A 16,730-nucleotide genomic window follows, 5' to 3' on the forward strand; every position below is an offset into this window, starting at 1 on the left:
GCAAATCACTCTGTTCCTGATCTTCATCAGTTTCCTACAGCTTAGCTGCTTGCCTTCCCTCAGGATCACAGAGATTTCCCTGTGTGTGTATAGGGGGTTATGGAGAGTGAATCTTCCATTACTGTACCTTGGAGCCTGCATCTCCTGGCTCCGACTCTGAATTTTGGTTTTCCTGCCTAAAATATGTGATGACAACTTTAAAAACAGGTATAATACTAATGCAATCATTCACCTCACAGATTATTTAAAGTTAAATCTCATAGCATACTTAAATTACAGGATTTTGCCTTACGAATCCCTGTATAAATTTCATCAGTAGTTGACTGTACTCTATTTCTCTTATTTTTCCATAGCACCTCAGTGCACTGCTCAGTGCCCTACAATTTACAGAGAAAATTATCTAAACCAACAGAAAGTTCTTGGCTTTTATTGTAAACAAATCTGTAAAAATAACTGGTGAATCACCACAGAGATTTTGTCCAATGTGATGATTAGTTGTACTGTATTTAGACAAATCAGTGCATGCTAGCACATACTTTCTCTCCAAAGCCTGTAGCCCGCAGGCATTTATAATCTTGAGCTCCCTAAAAGAGCCAAGCAATTTCAAAGTTTATTTTGTTGTTCCTGAAGGCTCTTATCCTGTTCTGGCAGAGACGCGAACCAAAAAATCAACAATAGGGGAGCAGCTGGTGGAAATGTCTCTAGAATCTCATGTTGCTCATCCTGTCAATTTTGTGTATGAGTCTTGAAAGTGTAAATAAATAAAACCAAAAGTAGGGCTGTACTGTAACCACAATTTACCGCATCTCTAGCACAGACTAACACTGAATCCACAGAGTGTGTCGTCTAGCATATCCTTTTGGCAAGGCAGGGACAATTTTCTGTGGTTAGCATGCAACGAAAGCCAAGGCTATCTGCTGATCCCTCCCGTGTGTATGTCCCTGTTGCAGCAGTGGGCAGCCGAATTACCTACCAGTCATCTGGGCTTCAGGCATAGTGCGACCAAACCCAAAAGAGCACAGAGTGGCTTGCAGGAGCAGTCAGCATCCTTCCACAAGGACAAGCCAACTTGTTTTCTTTCCTGAGCATGAAGGTAATTTTGCCAGGTGAACCTCAACATCATTCTGAGACAGTCTTGCTCAAAGCTTTCCAAGAGTGTTGTGCCTTGATGTGAGGCAATGGCTGTAATCACTGTAGAAGGCCAGCTTGTGCCATGCCTTTCAAAGATGGTCTTTGGGTGATCTTCAAAGGTCCCTTCCAAACCAAAGCCCTTTACAATATATGGTATCTCAGTGCAGGTTTCTGACCAGTGTCTCACAACTTCTTCATTGCTGTTCAGCAGCAGCCTCATGCAGGCAGTGGACGCTGGCAGAGATGTGACTCATCTCTTTTGTTTGTTGCTTCTTTAACTAATGGCTTCCCGGGGACTTCCTACCCATTTTGAGGGAAGTTCAGGCCCTACTAAGTCAAAACAGTCAGGGTCTTTAATGTGGGCAGGTCTTCATGACCTTCAGGTTTTGAGATGCTTAATCTTTGTCTTGAGCATTTTTATTCTGAGAATGAACCTTTCCTGTCTGGACGAAAGCACTGAATGCCTGCCTGTCTGATTTAACTGTTCTATGTTCGTTTTCTTAATGCTGACCCACCTGGTCGTCTTTGTCCAGTCCTTACTTGTGGAGCAAATTCTCATCATAGCACCCAGACAAGAATTTAAGAAATGGAAAGAAAATGTAACAAAAGTTTGATTTTTGTTGCCATATTCATGATTTAGCCTTGCAGTTCATTACATGCACACACACAGAGCAAGACTCCTTGCAAGTGTCCCTGTCTTATCTTGGATGAAAAGGGACCTTGGCTACCTTTTTCATTTTCTTCCCTTCGTCAGTCCCTCTTCTCAGGAACAAGTAGTTATATACGAAGAATGTTGGCAGACAATTAAACAAAACATCTTTGATGTTTCTTTTCTGAGATCCAGTAAACAAGATTGATGGATGGATTGCTGTGCATACAGCACTTGGAATTTGCACTTGTTTTTTTTGTGTTCTTCTTGCTAGATACCAAACCCTGACTGAGCCTGACCGTTGCAGTATCTGTAAAAATTGGATAGTAGTGTGCAAATACATTCCTCCCTTACTGAGAAAGTATCTTCCTCTTCTTAGAACAGTCCTTCTAAAGTAGTGAGGGAGAAAATGAGGGAGGGAGGAAAAGAAAGATGAAGCTGCGTTGGTTGGGTGGTTTTCTTTGTGCTTTTCAACTCTTTACAACTCCTGACGTTTTTAGATCCTTCTAGAGGTGTTTCTTTTCCTCCACGAGGAGATAAATACCATACAAATAAGGTCCTATCTCAGCCAGTAAGGGAAGTTCACGTGGAACAAAGGCTAGCTTCATGCCAGTATTCAAATCGGTGAGCCAGGGCCATCATCTGCGTTGCTCCTCTGTGTCTTTTGACCAGGATAGTAAAGTTGGTTGATATAATTGCTGCCTGTCATCACCTATGATAATGTAGAGAGGCCATTAATTGTCTGGATGTAAACAGGCAACTAAAGTCATCAGTGCTACCCAAAACTACAGCACAGAACAACACTGTAACAGAAGCACAGCAGTGGCCAAAGAGGTTTTACATGGTTCCTAGAGAAGCAAAGGCATGGATTGCAGTGGATTTCTGTTTGATTACGTCAGAGGCAGCAGTAGGCTAGAAAAGTGGGAAGAGGCAACCCCAGGAGGGCTGCAAGCACAGCCGCAGAAGCAGGAGCAGTTGCTGAGGAAAAAGGAGAGAGAGACTTTTGGGTAGAAAATGAGGAGAGATTTGGAGCTGTGAGGAAATAAGTTGCATAAGCTTTTTCACTCCCTTCTGTGTTTTGGGAAATGAAGCTTTGCACATTCTCTGTTAATAAACAATAGTGCTTTAGAGATAACACTCCTGGCTCCACCACATGCTGTTTCTTCTAAGGAGAAATAGCTCACAATGCAGCATTGCTAACCGTGAAGATCAGAAAGGGGAATGCTACTTTGCCTTTTTGAAGAAGTAAGCTCTCATTGAATGAAAACATTACAGAATATTTTTGTTTCTTAATACCTGAAACATGTTAAAATTTGCTCCTTCCAAAATGTCTAAAAGAAATGAATGTTATTCTAAAAAGCTACCACCAGTGTCTGGCATTGCATCCTTGTCTGTCTCCATCTGTCCTGTCTCCCTTGTCCCTGAACTCTTTCTAAAATGAGCCTTGCAGTTCTGGGATTGTCTTCACTGTGGATCTTTCGTAATGCCATCAGGATTGCCAAGATTTAACCCTTACAGCAGGATTCTTCAACTTGTGTGCATGGTAAGCTGTGTAGCTTTATAATTCCTGAAGCACTTCCATGCAGCCAGAACAAAACCAGAAAGGAAAATAAATCTCTTATTTAGGCATGAGAAAAAGTGTCGTGTGGTATGGGTGAACATATCCAACCACTCTGACAAATTCTGCAATGATGGTCAGCAGTCTGCAGGATCCAGCAGTCCAGTTCAGGCAGCTTGACTTGACGTGCTGAAATCCATACAGAATTGTTTCAGAGACAAATTAAGAAGTTGTAACACTCCTTGAGGTTTCCTGGAACCTTACAGATGTGCTCAGAGGCACAATGAAATCTAGTCTGACTTCCACCATAACTAAGGAAGGCTGTAGTGAAACCAGTGATGTTAATGGAAAAAAAGAGGAGACTGGAGCTCTAAAACCCTAATGAATGCAGAGCAAAGCACTCTGAATTACCACCACAAAGGTAACAGCTCCACGAAGGCTACTCTTTAGCCAGAAATAGCGGTACAGTTTGTACATTCTGGCTTGACATTGCTGGGACAGTTCATTTTTACTATGCTCTATTTCTTGTATTTTTAGCCCTTTACATGTGTGTCTGGCTTCCAGCTAGCTGTACACATAGCTTCTTCTCTAAGGGAGAATGGCTAAATCCATGTAAAATGGCAAGTTCCTTGGCATAGGTGAGTTTTCAGGGCTGGAAAACCAGGATGTTTGTGCACCTCACACAGTGCCCATGTTATGTGACTTGATTGAAACCACTTACCTTTTTAGGATTTTATTTTAATTGAATCATTTTTACTGAATCTCAAATGGATTCAAGTAAAAAAGCCTTGCTGACTTTTCATTTCTCTGAAGCATTTTATCAAACATAATCCCAAGAGAGATGGAGAAGATACGGTGGTAAAGGCAGAATCTGTTTAGTTTGCATTCTTTCTTCAGAATGCTTAGCCTGCATCTTTTCCTCAGTAAAAGAAAATCAAGTTAATTGATTTTCTTTCCACTTGAATGTTTCTTATTTACTAGTGGTCCACATGGACCAGCCTGTCTCTCTCAGTATTTAGAGCTCTACCTGCTGTCCTTCGAGGCACAAATAAGCTTTTGCTCCTGTTACCTCTCCTATAAACTATGTACCCATGAGAGAAACCTGGCTGCTACTCTTCCTTATTCAGTCATCAGCAGACCTTTTGCTGAGTTCAGCTTGCACAGCTTGTTTATTCCTTCTGCCTGGCTTGCAGGAGGGATTTTAGGAAAGATTAACCCTCAGCCAATTTCATACATCTTACTGCAGTGGATAAGTTGGCCAGCTCATCTCTGTGGGTAACCATTGCTGTCAGGTGGGACTCACTCAGAATGAGGACTTACCTATGACCCCTGAACACAAGAAGTCACTTTTTGACTAAAATCTGACATGTGCCTCTGCCATCTTCTTAAAAACACGGTGAGCTCGCTGAGCTGGCTGTCAGAGTATTTCATAGTGCCTGCATCTTCCAGCTCACCACTACCAGAGTCACCTTCTGAATGCCTGAACACCAAGTGGAGGCCAGAAAGCCTGGAGCAGCTTCAGGAATGTGCTCCAACTGGGTGCCTAGAGGCACTGGAAACTTTTGTGTTTTGTTGAAACCGGGCCTTTGGCTCTCTGGTTCAGTGATGAAGGAATATATGAGGCTGTGCCCAGTTCCCCCTGCGGTCGTGTCAGTGAGAGACGTCACGTTCCCCTGATGGATGCCCCTTTCTGCTCCTAGAAGCTTCCCTTCCAAAGCTGGTAGTGCCATTAGTGTGTTAATTGTTAGTCTAAATTAACCCATCCAATTTTGCCTGGAGTAAAACAAGGAGCAGTTTTTCTTCTGAACTGCTCCATGCATGTGACTGCAGAGAAAAGCAGCTAGGACTGAGAACCTGGTCCATGTCGCGGCCTGAATGCAGAGTTAAAATATGTCATAGCCATTTTGTTTCCAGAAAAGGGTCCATGAAAGCCAGCATGCTCAATGGAGGGTCCTGCTTAACATCAAATAAACATAATATTAAGAAAGGGAATGGAAATTCTGAGAGGAGTGCCTCTCCACGCTTGGTTCTCAGCCACCAATTCGGCTGTCGAAGCCAGGCCAGTCCTTCCTCAGGCAAAACATGCCATGGTGATAGCAGACAGGGCCCTTCTCCTGAGCAACACAGAGCAGTCTTCAGGCTTTAGAAGACTTAGACTCTCTTCTCCTTGGTCCAGCAGGACTGGAAACCGTCCCACTGTCCTCCCAAGGAAACAGAGTCAGGAGCTCTTCTGAGGCAGTGGGCATTTGCCCTCTCTACTTTGTGTGAAACTGCCACTGTTCACCTAGCAGCAAGACTGGTGGTGGGCAAACAGTTGGATTTCAGCTTCTACTGTGGGCAGTGAGTGTCTTCCTGAGGTTGAATAGCTGGTGGACTCGTGGCAGTACTGAAGCAATCTGAATGTGTGAGGCACACAGCTAGACAACTAAGTAAGAGATGTCTTTATTATGTATGGAAAATGCTTATTGAAACCATACCATTCTTTTTACAAGCATGTCATAACTTGAAGTATCTGCAATTATGTTACTAATTTGTGCTTTCAAGTCTTGGTTAATAAATCCTCAAAACGTGGATTGCAGCAATATAGCACCCCTTGTTTATGAAGATTAACATCTGTGAATAATGCCTTTGAGATAGGCCATGCGTATGTGATTAGCTCATTGGTTACTGGGCACAGATTTAACTGTTTATTTTATGTTGAATAAATGAACCATTACTTTCCTTTTTTGCATTTCTGATCTTTCTCTGTGATTGTGACTTGATCAGTGTCGAAGTCAGCACTTTTATTTTTCTTCTTTTCAAAGAAAAAGGCTTTTTCATTAGGATTCCCACAATTGACCGTGGGAAGATATCTACCCTCCTGGAAGAGTGGTATGGGAGAAGTCCATGCCAGAGAGAGTAACCCAATGATGTTTGTTTATTCGTCACTCACACGGACTTACAATGGAAGTTGTTTTCAATCGTCTTCTCTAAAAAATAAGACTTTTACTAGCTCACATTTCACTTTAGAACCCCAAACTGTGACCTGATCTGAACTTACGGGGGCTGAACAATAGTAGGGACGTGTAAGCAGCAAAAACGCATTTCTCCATTGTTCCAGCTGCTTTCCAACGCAATGCTAATCACCAGCACAACTCCTGCTTTTGTGAGCAGATAACAAGGCAAGTAAAATCTGTGCCTCGGCCTGCCAAGAGGAGTCATCAAGTTAGAGCCCCTGATTTGTGCTGATGAGCAACATGAGCAATTTACCCTGAGACACATATGGAGGAGGCTGCTGCTTTGGCGTTAGCACTGCTAAAACGGAGCATCAAAAAATCTCAAAGTATCTGAGCAGAGATCAGTTAATGTGAACAATACTATCTTGGGTATTGGAAGAATCCCTGATGAGGATACTATTTTTGGTAATAACAGCAGAGAGGAGAAAAGTAAGCCACAAGTCTAAAGCATGTTCCAAGAATGCTGTCTTCTAGTTCCTAATTTCATTAAAAAGAAGACATTTTCATTTAAACAACGATGACCTTTGTGTTGAGAAATGTTTAGTCTTAGTGCAATCAAGTATGCTATTGCCAATGCTGATACTTTGTACTGAGGCTTCATCCAAAGATTTATTTTTCCGTTTCATTTCTCATAATTTTGGGTGTTTTTCAATAGGTGAATGCAAGTATCAAAAATTGGGGTGAGATATTCAGGAAAAATATGGTGTTGCAAGGGTAAGTTTGATGTGGTCAGAATGTTCACATTACATGGGTTCACAGTGACAACTGATTTTGCCGTGACAATGGAGGTATAGATTGTGTTACCGAGTGAAGTCATATATAAGTACCAAGCCTGTGTTATAGACAGCCACTGTCTCCACTTCTTAAATATGAGCCCTTTTTAAGGTATCTGCAGATGTAGCCCCAAGGCCACAGCTACTTATTAAGCTCAGGCTAGATTAACAGAGCAAGCCAACCTTTCCTTGACATGTTTACAGTCCCTTGAGACAAAGATCAAAAGGGGATACAGTTGCTAGGAGCAAAACAGACTTCTCTGAGATCACCTGGCATAGTTTGGCAAAGGCTTGGTGAGAACGCCAGACCCAGAGGGTCTGTGCTTTAGACTGGCTCAGGCTGGATTTAACTTTAGTTCCTTACAGTATAGTTGTTAATACCAAAAGATGTCATTTGGACTCCTGATACAATCTGTTGATACAGACTGTATTCTGGAGCAATTTCTGTATTTCTGGAACATGATTCAGCTCCATCCTGGATCCATCTCTCATATAGGCCAGGTGGTCAAACTCAGGAAGGGCTAACAAATTTTTGGAGCTCAGTTGACTAGAGAGGGGACCCAAAATGTCTAGCTCTGCAATTGCTGATATTGGTAGCTGGGTGAGAAGGATGACACTTCAACTGTTTGAACTGCCAACAATAAGCTCCTCATGAAAGAATGTATAAGAAGGCTTGAGGTAAAATCATCGGGCTCCCTTGTAGTTATCAGAACTATTTTAACAAGAAAGCTCTTCTGAACTAAGGCAGAGTTTGCTCCCCAAAACATGACGTTTCACAAGGGTGAAATGTGCAACACCAGTGGCTGTTGAGTAAAGTTACTATTAAGGGTTTTGAGCCTTGGGGTTCTGAAATGAGAATTAAACTTCGTATTGGCAATCTCTGGTCTCCTTTCCATGCAAGCGAATAGCCTGTTTTTGTGCTCTGTAGCTCATTTCCTTGAATTTTTGAGTTTCACTTGTTTTATTTTTTCTTGGAGTTTCTAATTTTATTACAAGTGTTTTTCTTTCTTTTTGTTTCTTCCCTAGGGGGTTGTTTATCACCATCCATGACAAAGGCCATATTGCAACAATGCTTAACTCTTGGCCTGAAGAAAATATTAAGGTATGTGGTGTGTCTTCTATGGGCTGGGAAATTCAAAGAAGTTGGGTGCAAAATGGATATTGAATGGAACCATTTGGAACTATTACAGAATTGCCTATTTGAAAGGACAAGATAAGAAGTCTTCCCTGCCTCGAAGAGTTTCCAGGCTAGTGGTTGGACCTAAGAGAATCTGTCATGTGTGCATGTAGTCAAGAACATCTTTATTAAAGGTAGCAGGACCTTGGTCAAAAAATCAGCATGCATGATAGTAAATTCATACAGAATCAAGGCCTTAGTGAAGATTTAAGATACAAGTGTTGAAGAATGCTGTGGCTAGCTCACAACTTGTTAGGTATACAAAGCTCCTTAAGATATTTCTGTAACTGACTTGCTTGTAGGATTCTTCCCAAACCCAATGAGTCATGCAGCATCCAGAACACTGCCAACTTTGCAAATAACGTTTGATATCCAGCAGCTGAAGAAATTACTGACACCCCACCTAACAAGTGATCTTGTGAAGTGTTTTTCTCTAGGGCTCAGGGCTGGGCAAGTCCCTGGCATAAAATAAAGTCAACACTTAAGACAGGTCATGCCAATCGCCTCCTTCCATCAGTTTGAAAGTACATGTGCTTGGGAATTTCCCTGGCTATTGACAGAGGTTCAGTCTCCTATCAGTAAGCTGTTTCTTCCAGGAAGAAAGTTTGGAAGCAGTGAAAATCTTGCAAGCATATTCCATTTCTAAGAAAGAAAGAAAGAAAGAAAGAAAAAGAAAGAAAGAGAAAGAAAGAAAGAAAGAAAGAGAAAGAAAGAAAGAAAGAAAGAAGGAAAGAAAGAAAGAAAAAGAAATTGAACATGTTTCCAGAAAATATAATCCTATTCGTTGTCTTTGGAACCACAGAGAACAAATCAAACTAGATATTTTGTCCTTGCTCTGTCCAAAAATCTCAGTATTTCCATTTGTTTCTGATCCGGATTGAGAGCACAGCTCATCATGGCCAATAGGTATGTTTTTGTAGATGGGGAAACTGGCACACAAAGATTAGACTATTGTTGAAACATCGCTCTCTGGCACCCAAACCAGACTATAGGAAAGGCAGTAGTCCATGAAGGAGATTCAGACTATCTACTTTCTGAATTTGCCAGACTACAAAGGTAGCTAATTACATCACTATCTGTGTTTTGGACCGCAGGGTTCCCTATGTGTTTGTACAGAGAATACTCCATGCCTGAACTGGTAGGCATTTAAACACTCGAGATTTTCAGATAAGTAGGGAGGTACCTGAACTGCACCTAAGACCCCAGAGGGACACGATTTTTGAACAGGCTTAGACCATGTGGTCTAAGACCAGCAAGTGCCATTAAAGACAGTGAAGAAACATCTGGAGATGCTGCCTCACTTTTTCCTTCGTGGTTCTTTAGAGCTTCATGGCAATAGCATTTACTGTGGCAATGGGAAATCTAAGTTATATATCTGAGTCCTCTGCCTGGAAGTGCTGGAATAGTTCTCTGCTGGGCTTAGCAAAGCCTTGGCCAAGCTCTGATGTGCCCCACCCCCACCCCTACTATTGTAGCTGGGCTGCTGTGAAAGAATCAAAGGGACAGAAGTGGAATGAACAAGAAGCCATTTCTGAGCATATTAATGTGGGAGAGTGGTTTTTTTTGTGTGCGTCTTCCAGGGTTGCTAATGAATCTGTCCGTGAAGAAACATTGGATAAAATGTGGGCAGACCTTATCAGTGCCTCCCCTTGTTGGTTTTCCCTCTGGTTCATTAATCTTGTACTCTTTTCTGCACCATGGCCCAACTAGAGCAGGAGGAATGCAGGGAATCATACAGGATAGCATTGTGGTAGGATGTTCTCCTGGGAAATGGGTTCAAACCACCTCAAACTGAGGATAATCTATAAACGTTCTATTCTAAGACAAGCGTGCTGCCTTACAAGCCATTGGATTGACCTTCCTTCCTTCCTTCCTTCCTTCCTTCCTTCCTTCCTCCCTCCCTCCCTCCCTCCCTCCCTCCCTCCCTTCCTCCCTTCTTTCCTTCCTTCCTTCCTTCCTTCCTTCCTTCCTTCCTTCCTTCCTTCCTTCCTTTCCATAGGGTGTTCCCCTGAAAAGCACACTCACCATCTTGAGTCCCACACAGGATTACTGCTATACAAGGCTACTCACACTTATCTTTCTACATAGTGTTTTCTGTTGGCACACTCAAAGCAGGGTATAGGTTCATGCTGGGAAAGTTGTCCTCGTGTAATCAGTGCACAGAAGTGGGAATGCCAGCAGCAGCACTTACCTTTTGGCATTGCCTCAGCAGCTTGGAGATCAGCGTAGTGCTCTGGATCACCCAGCCTATGGTCCAGAGCCATATCAGTTAACATCGGCTGCCTGAAGACCTGGTGCCTAATCTCCACTTGTTAGTACTTCAGTGATCAATGAAGAGGAAGATGAGCATCTTCAAAGGGAAATGCTCCTTTTGTCCCTTCCCAAAGCAGAGGGATGAGATGCACTCTGGAGGCTTCCATCTCTCCCCATCAACTATGAAAGAAGCTTAAAAAACTAGTTAGATGATTGACTTGAATGCACACCTAAGTTTCAGCCAAAGATTTGGCTACAGTAATCCGGAAAATTTTTAGCACAGCTGGAAGTAGAAAGCAAGTTCCTAACTGGTAAACCAGTGGTTCAGTTATTGGGGTCTGTCCTGCCCAGGCAGAGATTAATGTCCTGTTTGTTGAGTTTTGATCACAAGAGCAATCAAAAACATTATTTTAATGTGCTTGTGCATCAGGTATCCACTGAAGCTTTGCTTTTTTTTTTGCTTTTTTTTTCTGTTTTTTAAATCCAAAGAACCACAAACAAATGTGAATCCAGTTTTCCCTCTCTGACACAGGCAGCAACGAAAATGTTGCTCCTGTATTTTTCAGTGTTACCTTGGAGATCTTTGGGACCAATAGAGAATATAAGTGCTATGGAGAAGTTTTTAGGCTTGCCTGAAAACATTTATTTGGATGAAAGGGAATCTGTGCTCCAGAGAAATATTTTGGTTCACTATAACTTAATATAAAAAAATAGTACAAAAAATCTGCATAGTTATAATTTTGACTCCTTTTCATGTAATTTGCATCAGTTTCTGGATAAACCTGTAGCAGTGCCTGTGCTTGCTGCTTTTGCTATTCCCAGTACTGCTTTCCAGTCCCAATTGCATCCAGGGTGTGGTAAAGAACTGAGCGCACACCCAAAAACAGATGGAGTACACCCAAAAAGAGACTTTCCCATCACTGACTAACACTTCGCATTGACTCAGAAAGAAAAACAAATAGGAAAACATCCCCAAATGGAGTAATTATGTGTATCACTGTCATGACTGTGAATTCCCTGTGGCAGGGATTGTTCAGCCTCTGGCCTGATAGATGTATATAGTCATTCTAGTTTTAATAGTCTTTACATTGAATTTTCATTTACCTTTAGGAATTCTCGCTCCTAGTGACAAGGGACTGGCAACAAGACAACAACAAATATTCAGCGTGTAGGAGGAACATTTCAAAATAACCCTTATTACATATTGGTTGCCGCTATTACTATGTACACTACAGCCCTGGAATGCATCATGCACATTACCACCCTGAAACTACCGGAGTGGTTTTTTTGCTAAAGGGCAAAATAAATGTAAAAAGCAGAATAGATGTGTGTCCTGTGTATTTATAGTTTATCCTCAGGCTTACTCCTTAACTATGTAATGTAATTCTCTTCTCCTGTTACAAACAGCAGTTTAGGTTGAGGGAGAAAATAGCCTAGGGAGGTGTGTATAGTTTATGTTGAATAAAAGCATCTGATTGTTCATTGTAAATCCACAGTGCAAAAGTTTAAGTCCTTCCATGGCTCCTCCCTTTAATCATCTGAAATATGCAGGGAAAGGAGACTAAAAGAAATCAATATGCTTCTCCCTGAAACAGAAAAGTCCATAAGGAGATTTATTCTGTTCCTAAACAAGGCAATGCTGTTCCATCCCAGCGCTGAACACATCTTTATTATCCCCACCCAAAAAGGAAGTACCTCTGTTGAGATAGCTGCTGATCCCCCATTCTCTTATTTCTTACTAAAGCACATGCGTCTTCAGTTTAACATTAACATTGCTCATCAGCAAATAAAAAAAAAAAAAATCTCTGTATCTTCTTCTTTGAAACCCAAGCTAGACTGTGCACTAGAGTTGCCCACAGTCCATTTGATGTGAGTGCCCTGTTCTTTGAAGTGCTGGGACAGTGATGGAAGTGGAAGTTTGTTGGGGTCTTAGCAGCTTTTCTCCTACAGAGGGACTGCACTCCAGTATCTTCCTGCTCTTACTGCATTTCAGAACTGCCCAAAGAAGTGCCTGACCCTAGGGACAAAACTAACAGTTAGAGTAGTTAGCCTAAAATTTGTGAAGCTAAGTGAAATCTGCTTGGTCATTTGTCTGCTAAGGTCCCAGGGCTGTACAGGGTGGGTTGAACAGCTCAGCTTTGGGCTTCTGATTTGGACATCATTAACCATGCTTTTTTTTCCCTCTTGTCACAAAGAAATGATACAGTAGTGAGAATAACAGAAGGCTATGGAACAGAGGAACACTTTTGTACAGGGCTCTTTTTCCAGAAAAAAAAGGAGAGGCTGTCAAGGCTAGATGTGTTTTGCGCAGCTCCTGGTTGTACAGGTGTGGGGATGCAGAAAGAGCCATGCCGGGTGGGTTCTGCTACACGTGGGTTGAAGTGTTGGCAAGCAGAGATGCTGCTCTGCCACACTGAGAGCAGCTACCCATCGGCCACGTCTCCACCCCAAAATGACCAGCCCTGTGTCACTGACAGCCAATTTACATGGTGTCCTGTAGAAGGAGCAAATATCCACTGCACGATACAACTGCAAAATGGCATTGTCGTGAAGACAGTAGAACTATTTTTGCTGATTAAGCCTTGGCAACACCATACACCACTCTCTTTTCATCCCCCTAGGCTATCGTGGTGACAGATGGAGAGAGGATTCTCGGTTTAGGAGATCTAGGAAGTTATGGCATGGGTATCCCTGTGGGAAAGCTTGCTTTGTACACAGCTTGTGGTGGAGTTCACCCACAACAGTGTCTCCCTGTCCTGCTGGATGTTGGCACAGACAATGAGGTAAGACTTACAGTTTTTCGTAAATCTGACGGGGGAGAAGGAATCGAGATTAATACTTAACTGAGGCCAGTTCCCTAAATGTGGAGACAAAGCCAGAAACATCCAAGATGAGATGATGGCTAGACCAGCACTGCAGGGAAGTGACCAGGTTGCATTCCTGTTTGATACTTGAGAAACTTTTGCTCTTATGGGGAACTGCAATGAACGCTGAATAGCCTTATGGTCCCCTGGTGAGAAGAATGTTGCCAGTTGGAGCTGAAGGATCAGCTCCACCTTTCAGTATGGCAATGTGAGTTAAAAGATTTCAGACAGGAAGATCAAGATTTATTCTTCTTGTGGTAATTGTGAGAAAATAGACAGATACCCTTGTCTACATAGAGATGAGTATATGCCAGAAAATAGAGAATCCCTGCTGGGTGGTTTGGGAATGATTAATTTCAGTGTTTTGTCAGATTGCACACTTTACTACACATGATAACCAGACAGGAGGACTCCATCTGTTTGCAGATTTTTGCCTTATGACTCTGGCTCAGAAAGGCTGAAGTGCAACATTTTAGCAATGCCAGAATGGACATCTGGGAGGATGTATTTTTTTTAATGAATATCCTATAGTTATTTGTGATGGCCAGACTTTGTCCACTGAGGTAAAATGTACTTGTGCCTCACTTGACCCCAAGTAAACCAAACACATGTTTCTGGAGAGAAATAAAAAATCTGGGGGGTAAAAGCTTTAAGCTTGTGTATGAAGAGAGATGTTAGCATGAGTGCCTGGTGTTTTCAGATAAACCTGTGCTTGCTGGAAAGCTAGATTTTATGTATGTCTTTAACTCCAGCCCCATGTGTCTTGCACTGGACATTGAATAGAAATAAAGAAAAATCAGTGACCATAGATGACATCTAGGATGAGATTCCCAATTACCTTTTCGGTCCTTGGACCCAAATCTGTTTTATCCCTCTGATATAGTGGCCTGTCATAGACTGGTGGAGTACAGGGTGTACCCATCTCAGCTTGATCCATAGTCTTTCCTGAAAAGTTGGGTCTCAGAGTTTGGACCTTCTGAGGCTAAAGCAGGAATTCTCTTTTTGGAATTGTACTTCAGCTTGACTCTTTAGAATCATAGAATGATAGAATCAATCAGGTTGGGAAAGACCTCTAAGATCTAGTCCAACCTTTAACCTAGTACCAACATCCACCACTAAACCATGCTACTAAGCTCTAATCTACACCTTTCCTGAAGACTTCCAGGGATGGCGACTCAACCACTTCCCTGGGCAGCCTGTTCCAATGCCTAACAACCCTTTCAGTAAAGAAATTTCTCCTAATATCCAAACCAAACCACCCCAGTGCAACTTCAGGCTATTTCCCCTCAGCTTATCACATGGTTTTTGGGAGAAGAGCCCAGTCCCCACCTCTCTACAACCTCCTTTAAGGTAACTGTAAAGTACAGTAAGGTTTCCCCTGAGCCTCCTCTTCTCCAGGCTAAACAATCCCACCTCCCTCAGCCACTCCTCGTAAGACTTGTTCTCTAGACCCCTCACCAGCTTTGTTGCCCTTCTTTGGACACACTCCAGCATCTCAATGTCCTTCTTGTAGTGGGGGGCACCAAGCTGAACACAGTGTTCAAGGTGTGGCTCACCAGAGCCACAGAAGGACAATCACCTCGCTGGTCCTCCTGGCCATGCTATTTCTGATACAAGCCAGGATGCTGTCGGCCTTCTTGCCCACCTGAGCACACCACTGCTTCGTACTCATCCAGCTATCAACCACTACCCCCAGGTCCCTTCCTGACAAGCAGCTTTCCAGCCACTCTTCCCCCAGCCTGTGGCATTGCATGGGGTTGTTTTGCCCCAAGGGCAGGACCCAGCACTTTGCCTTCTCAAACCTCATACTGTCAGCCTCAGCCCATCGGTCCAGCCTATCCAGATCCCTCTGCAGAGCTCTCCTACCCTTGAGCAGATGAACACTGGCGCCTAACTTGGCGTTGTCTGCAAACTTACTGACAGTGATCTTTTCATCTCTTCCTCCTCCTCCGTACTGGTCTACACCACCAAGTGCTGGCATGGTCTGAGCCTCCCAGCTGGAGCTCTCCTCCAGAGGGACCTGGGTGTAAGTGCTTCACCACCCATGGGAAGCTTCTGACCATACATAACCATCTGTTTCTATTACAGCATCTGGGGAGGGACCACTAAAATCCAAAGTGGCACCAGCAATTTCATAGACATCTCCAAAAGTCAACTAATTTCAGAGAAAGGGACTCCCAGAATCTGTCTCTGGGGCTTGGGCACTTTCATTCTGCCCAAGGTTATGTGCAGCTTGTGACCAGGAACTTCTCTGTGGAAGCAGTTTTCACAGTTGGGATTGCAATGTAGAAGTTGCTGTTTTCTAGCAATGTAAACAATGTATTTACTCACAATACAAGTAATTTGTTTATTCGTTTAATGACTTTCTCATGTGCATACACCCAGCCTAACCCAACCCTCAGCACATCTTAGCAACACCCTGCCCCATGAATAAACCCATTTATCAGCGTAGAAATCAGCACCTCCTGTAGGCATTCATCCTGTTCATCTCTGACTATTAATATAGGGTGAGCCTAGGGTGACTGGCTTGCTAACACAGGCATCTCAGGTAGAATGGAGTAAATGTAGCAGTCATACTACATTTCCAGCAACAATTCCGAGCTTGTCTTTCTGACAGTCCATAATACTTTGTAAACTCTTTCAGCAAATCGGTCTTTTCAGAGCTTGGCATTTCTCACCTTGCCTAAGAGACCCTTTTGTACCCCATGAACAGGCCCATGGTACCAAAGGAACAGTCAGCAAAGTGATGCTCAAGGTCTGCTCTGTTTCATGGCCCTCAAGGGTTAAAGTACCAAACTCAGAGGAAAACCTCTTTCATATTTCCTTCTAAAGGAAAGCAGCTGTGGCCTTAAAAACAGATCTAATTTTAGCCCACCTGCCAATATCTGGGGCCCATACAGCTGCAGGACAATAGGTTTGTGGTGGCTCATCCCCTTCTCATATTTATGATTCAGTTCCTGAAATCAGAAGGGAAATTGAGTTGTTTTGCAAGTGACAAACCAAGGTGTTGGCCCATCTGTCTCCTGCCACTTGTCCTGTGATTTTTCCCAAAATATGTGCAGTTTCCATGCTGAGGCAGTCCTTTTTAGATGGCTTAGGGGTCCTGACTTACCACCTGGTGGGTTGGCTGGAGGAGCAGCCTGGTTTTGTATTCACGGCAGGCACTGAAGAATAAACTAATCTGGCATGAAAATACCCGTTCCTGACTGACACCTGCAGATAACTGGAGCTGAGTGCTAGCTAGGTGAAAGGCTGTGGAACATCTTGGCATCTGATCACGGGTTCTGGCCAGCTCTGGGCTAGCACCCAGAGGCCTACATGACACTTGT

At 43.0% G+C, this 16,730-nt stretch overlaps 1 protein-coding gene across 3 annotated transcripts in view; it reads left to right on the forward strand.

The window, feature by feature from the left end:
* ME3 (malic enzyme 3) overlaps positions 1-16,730 on the forward strand; it is a 125,320-nt gene that overhangs the window by 78,807 nt on the left and 29,783 nt on the right. For all 3 annotated transcript variants that reach the window (XM_050712137.1, XM_035571330.2, XM_035571329.2), the window contains exons 4-5: positions 8,134-8,209; positions 13,159-13,320. In XM_050712137.1, the coding sequence (XP_050568094.1) occupies positions 8,134-8,209; positions 13,159-13,320 (238 nt within the window). The remainder of the gene's footprint in view (positions 1-8,133; positions 8,210-13,158; positions 13,321-16,730) is intronic.

Source organism: Cygnus atratus, chromosome 1 (genome assembly GCF_013377495.2).
Source record: "Cygnus atratus isolate AKBS03 ecotype Queensland, Australia chromosome 1, CAtr_DNAZoo_HiC_assembly, whole genome shotgun sequence".
NCBI lineage: Eukaryota > Metazoa > Chordata > Aves > Anseriformes > Anatidae > Cygnus > Cygnus atratus.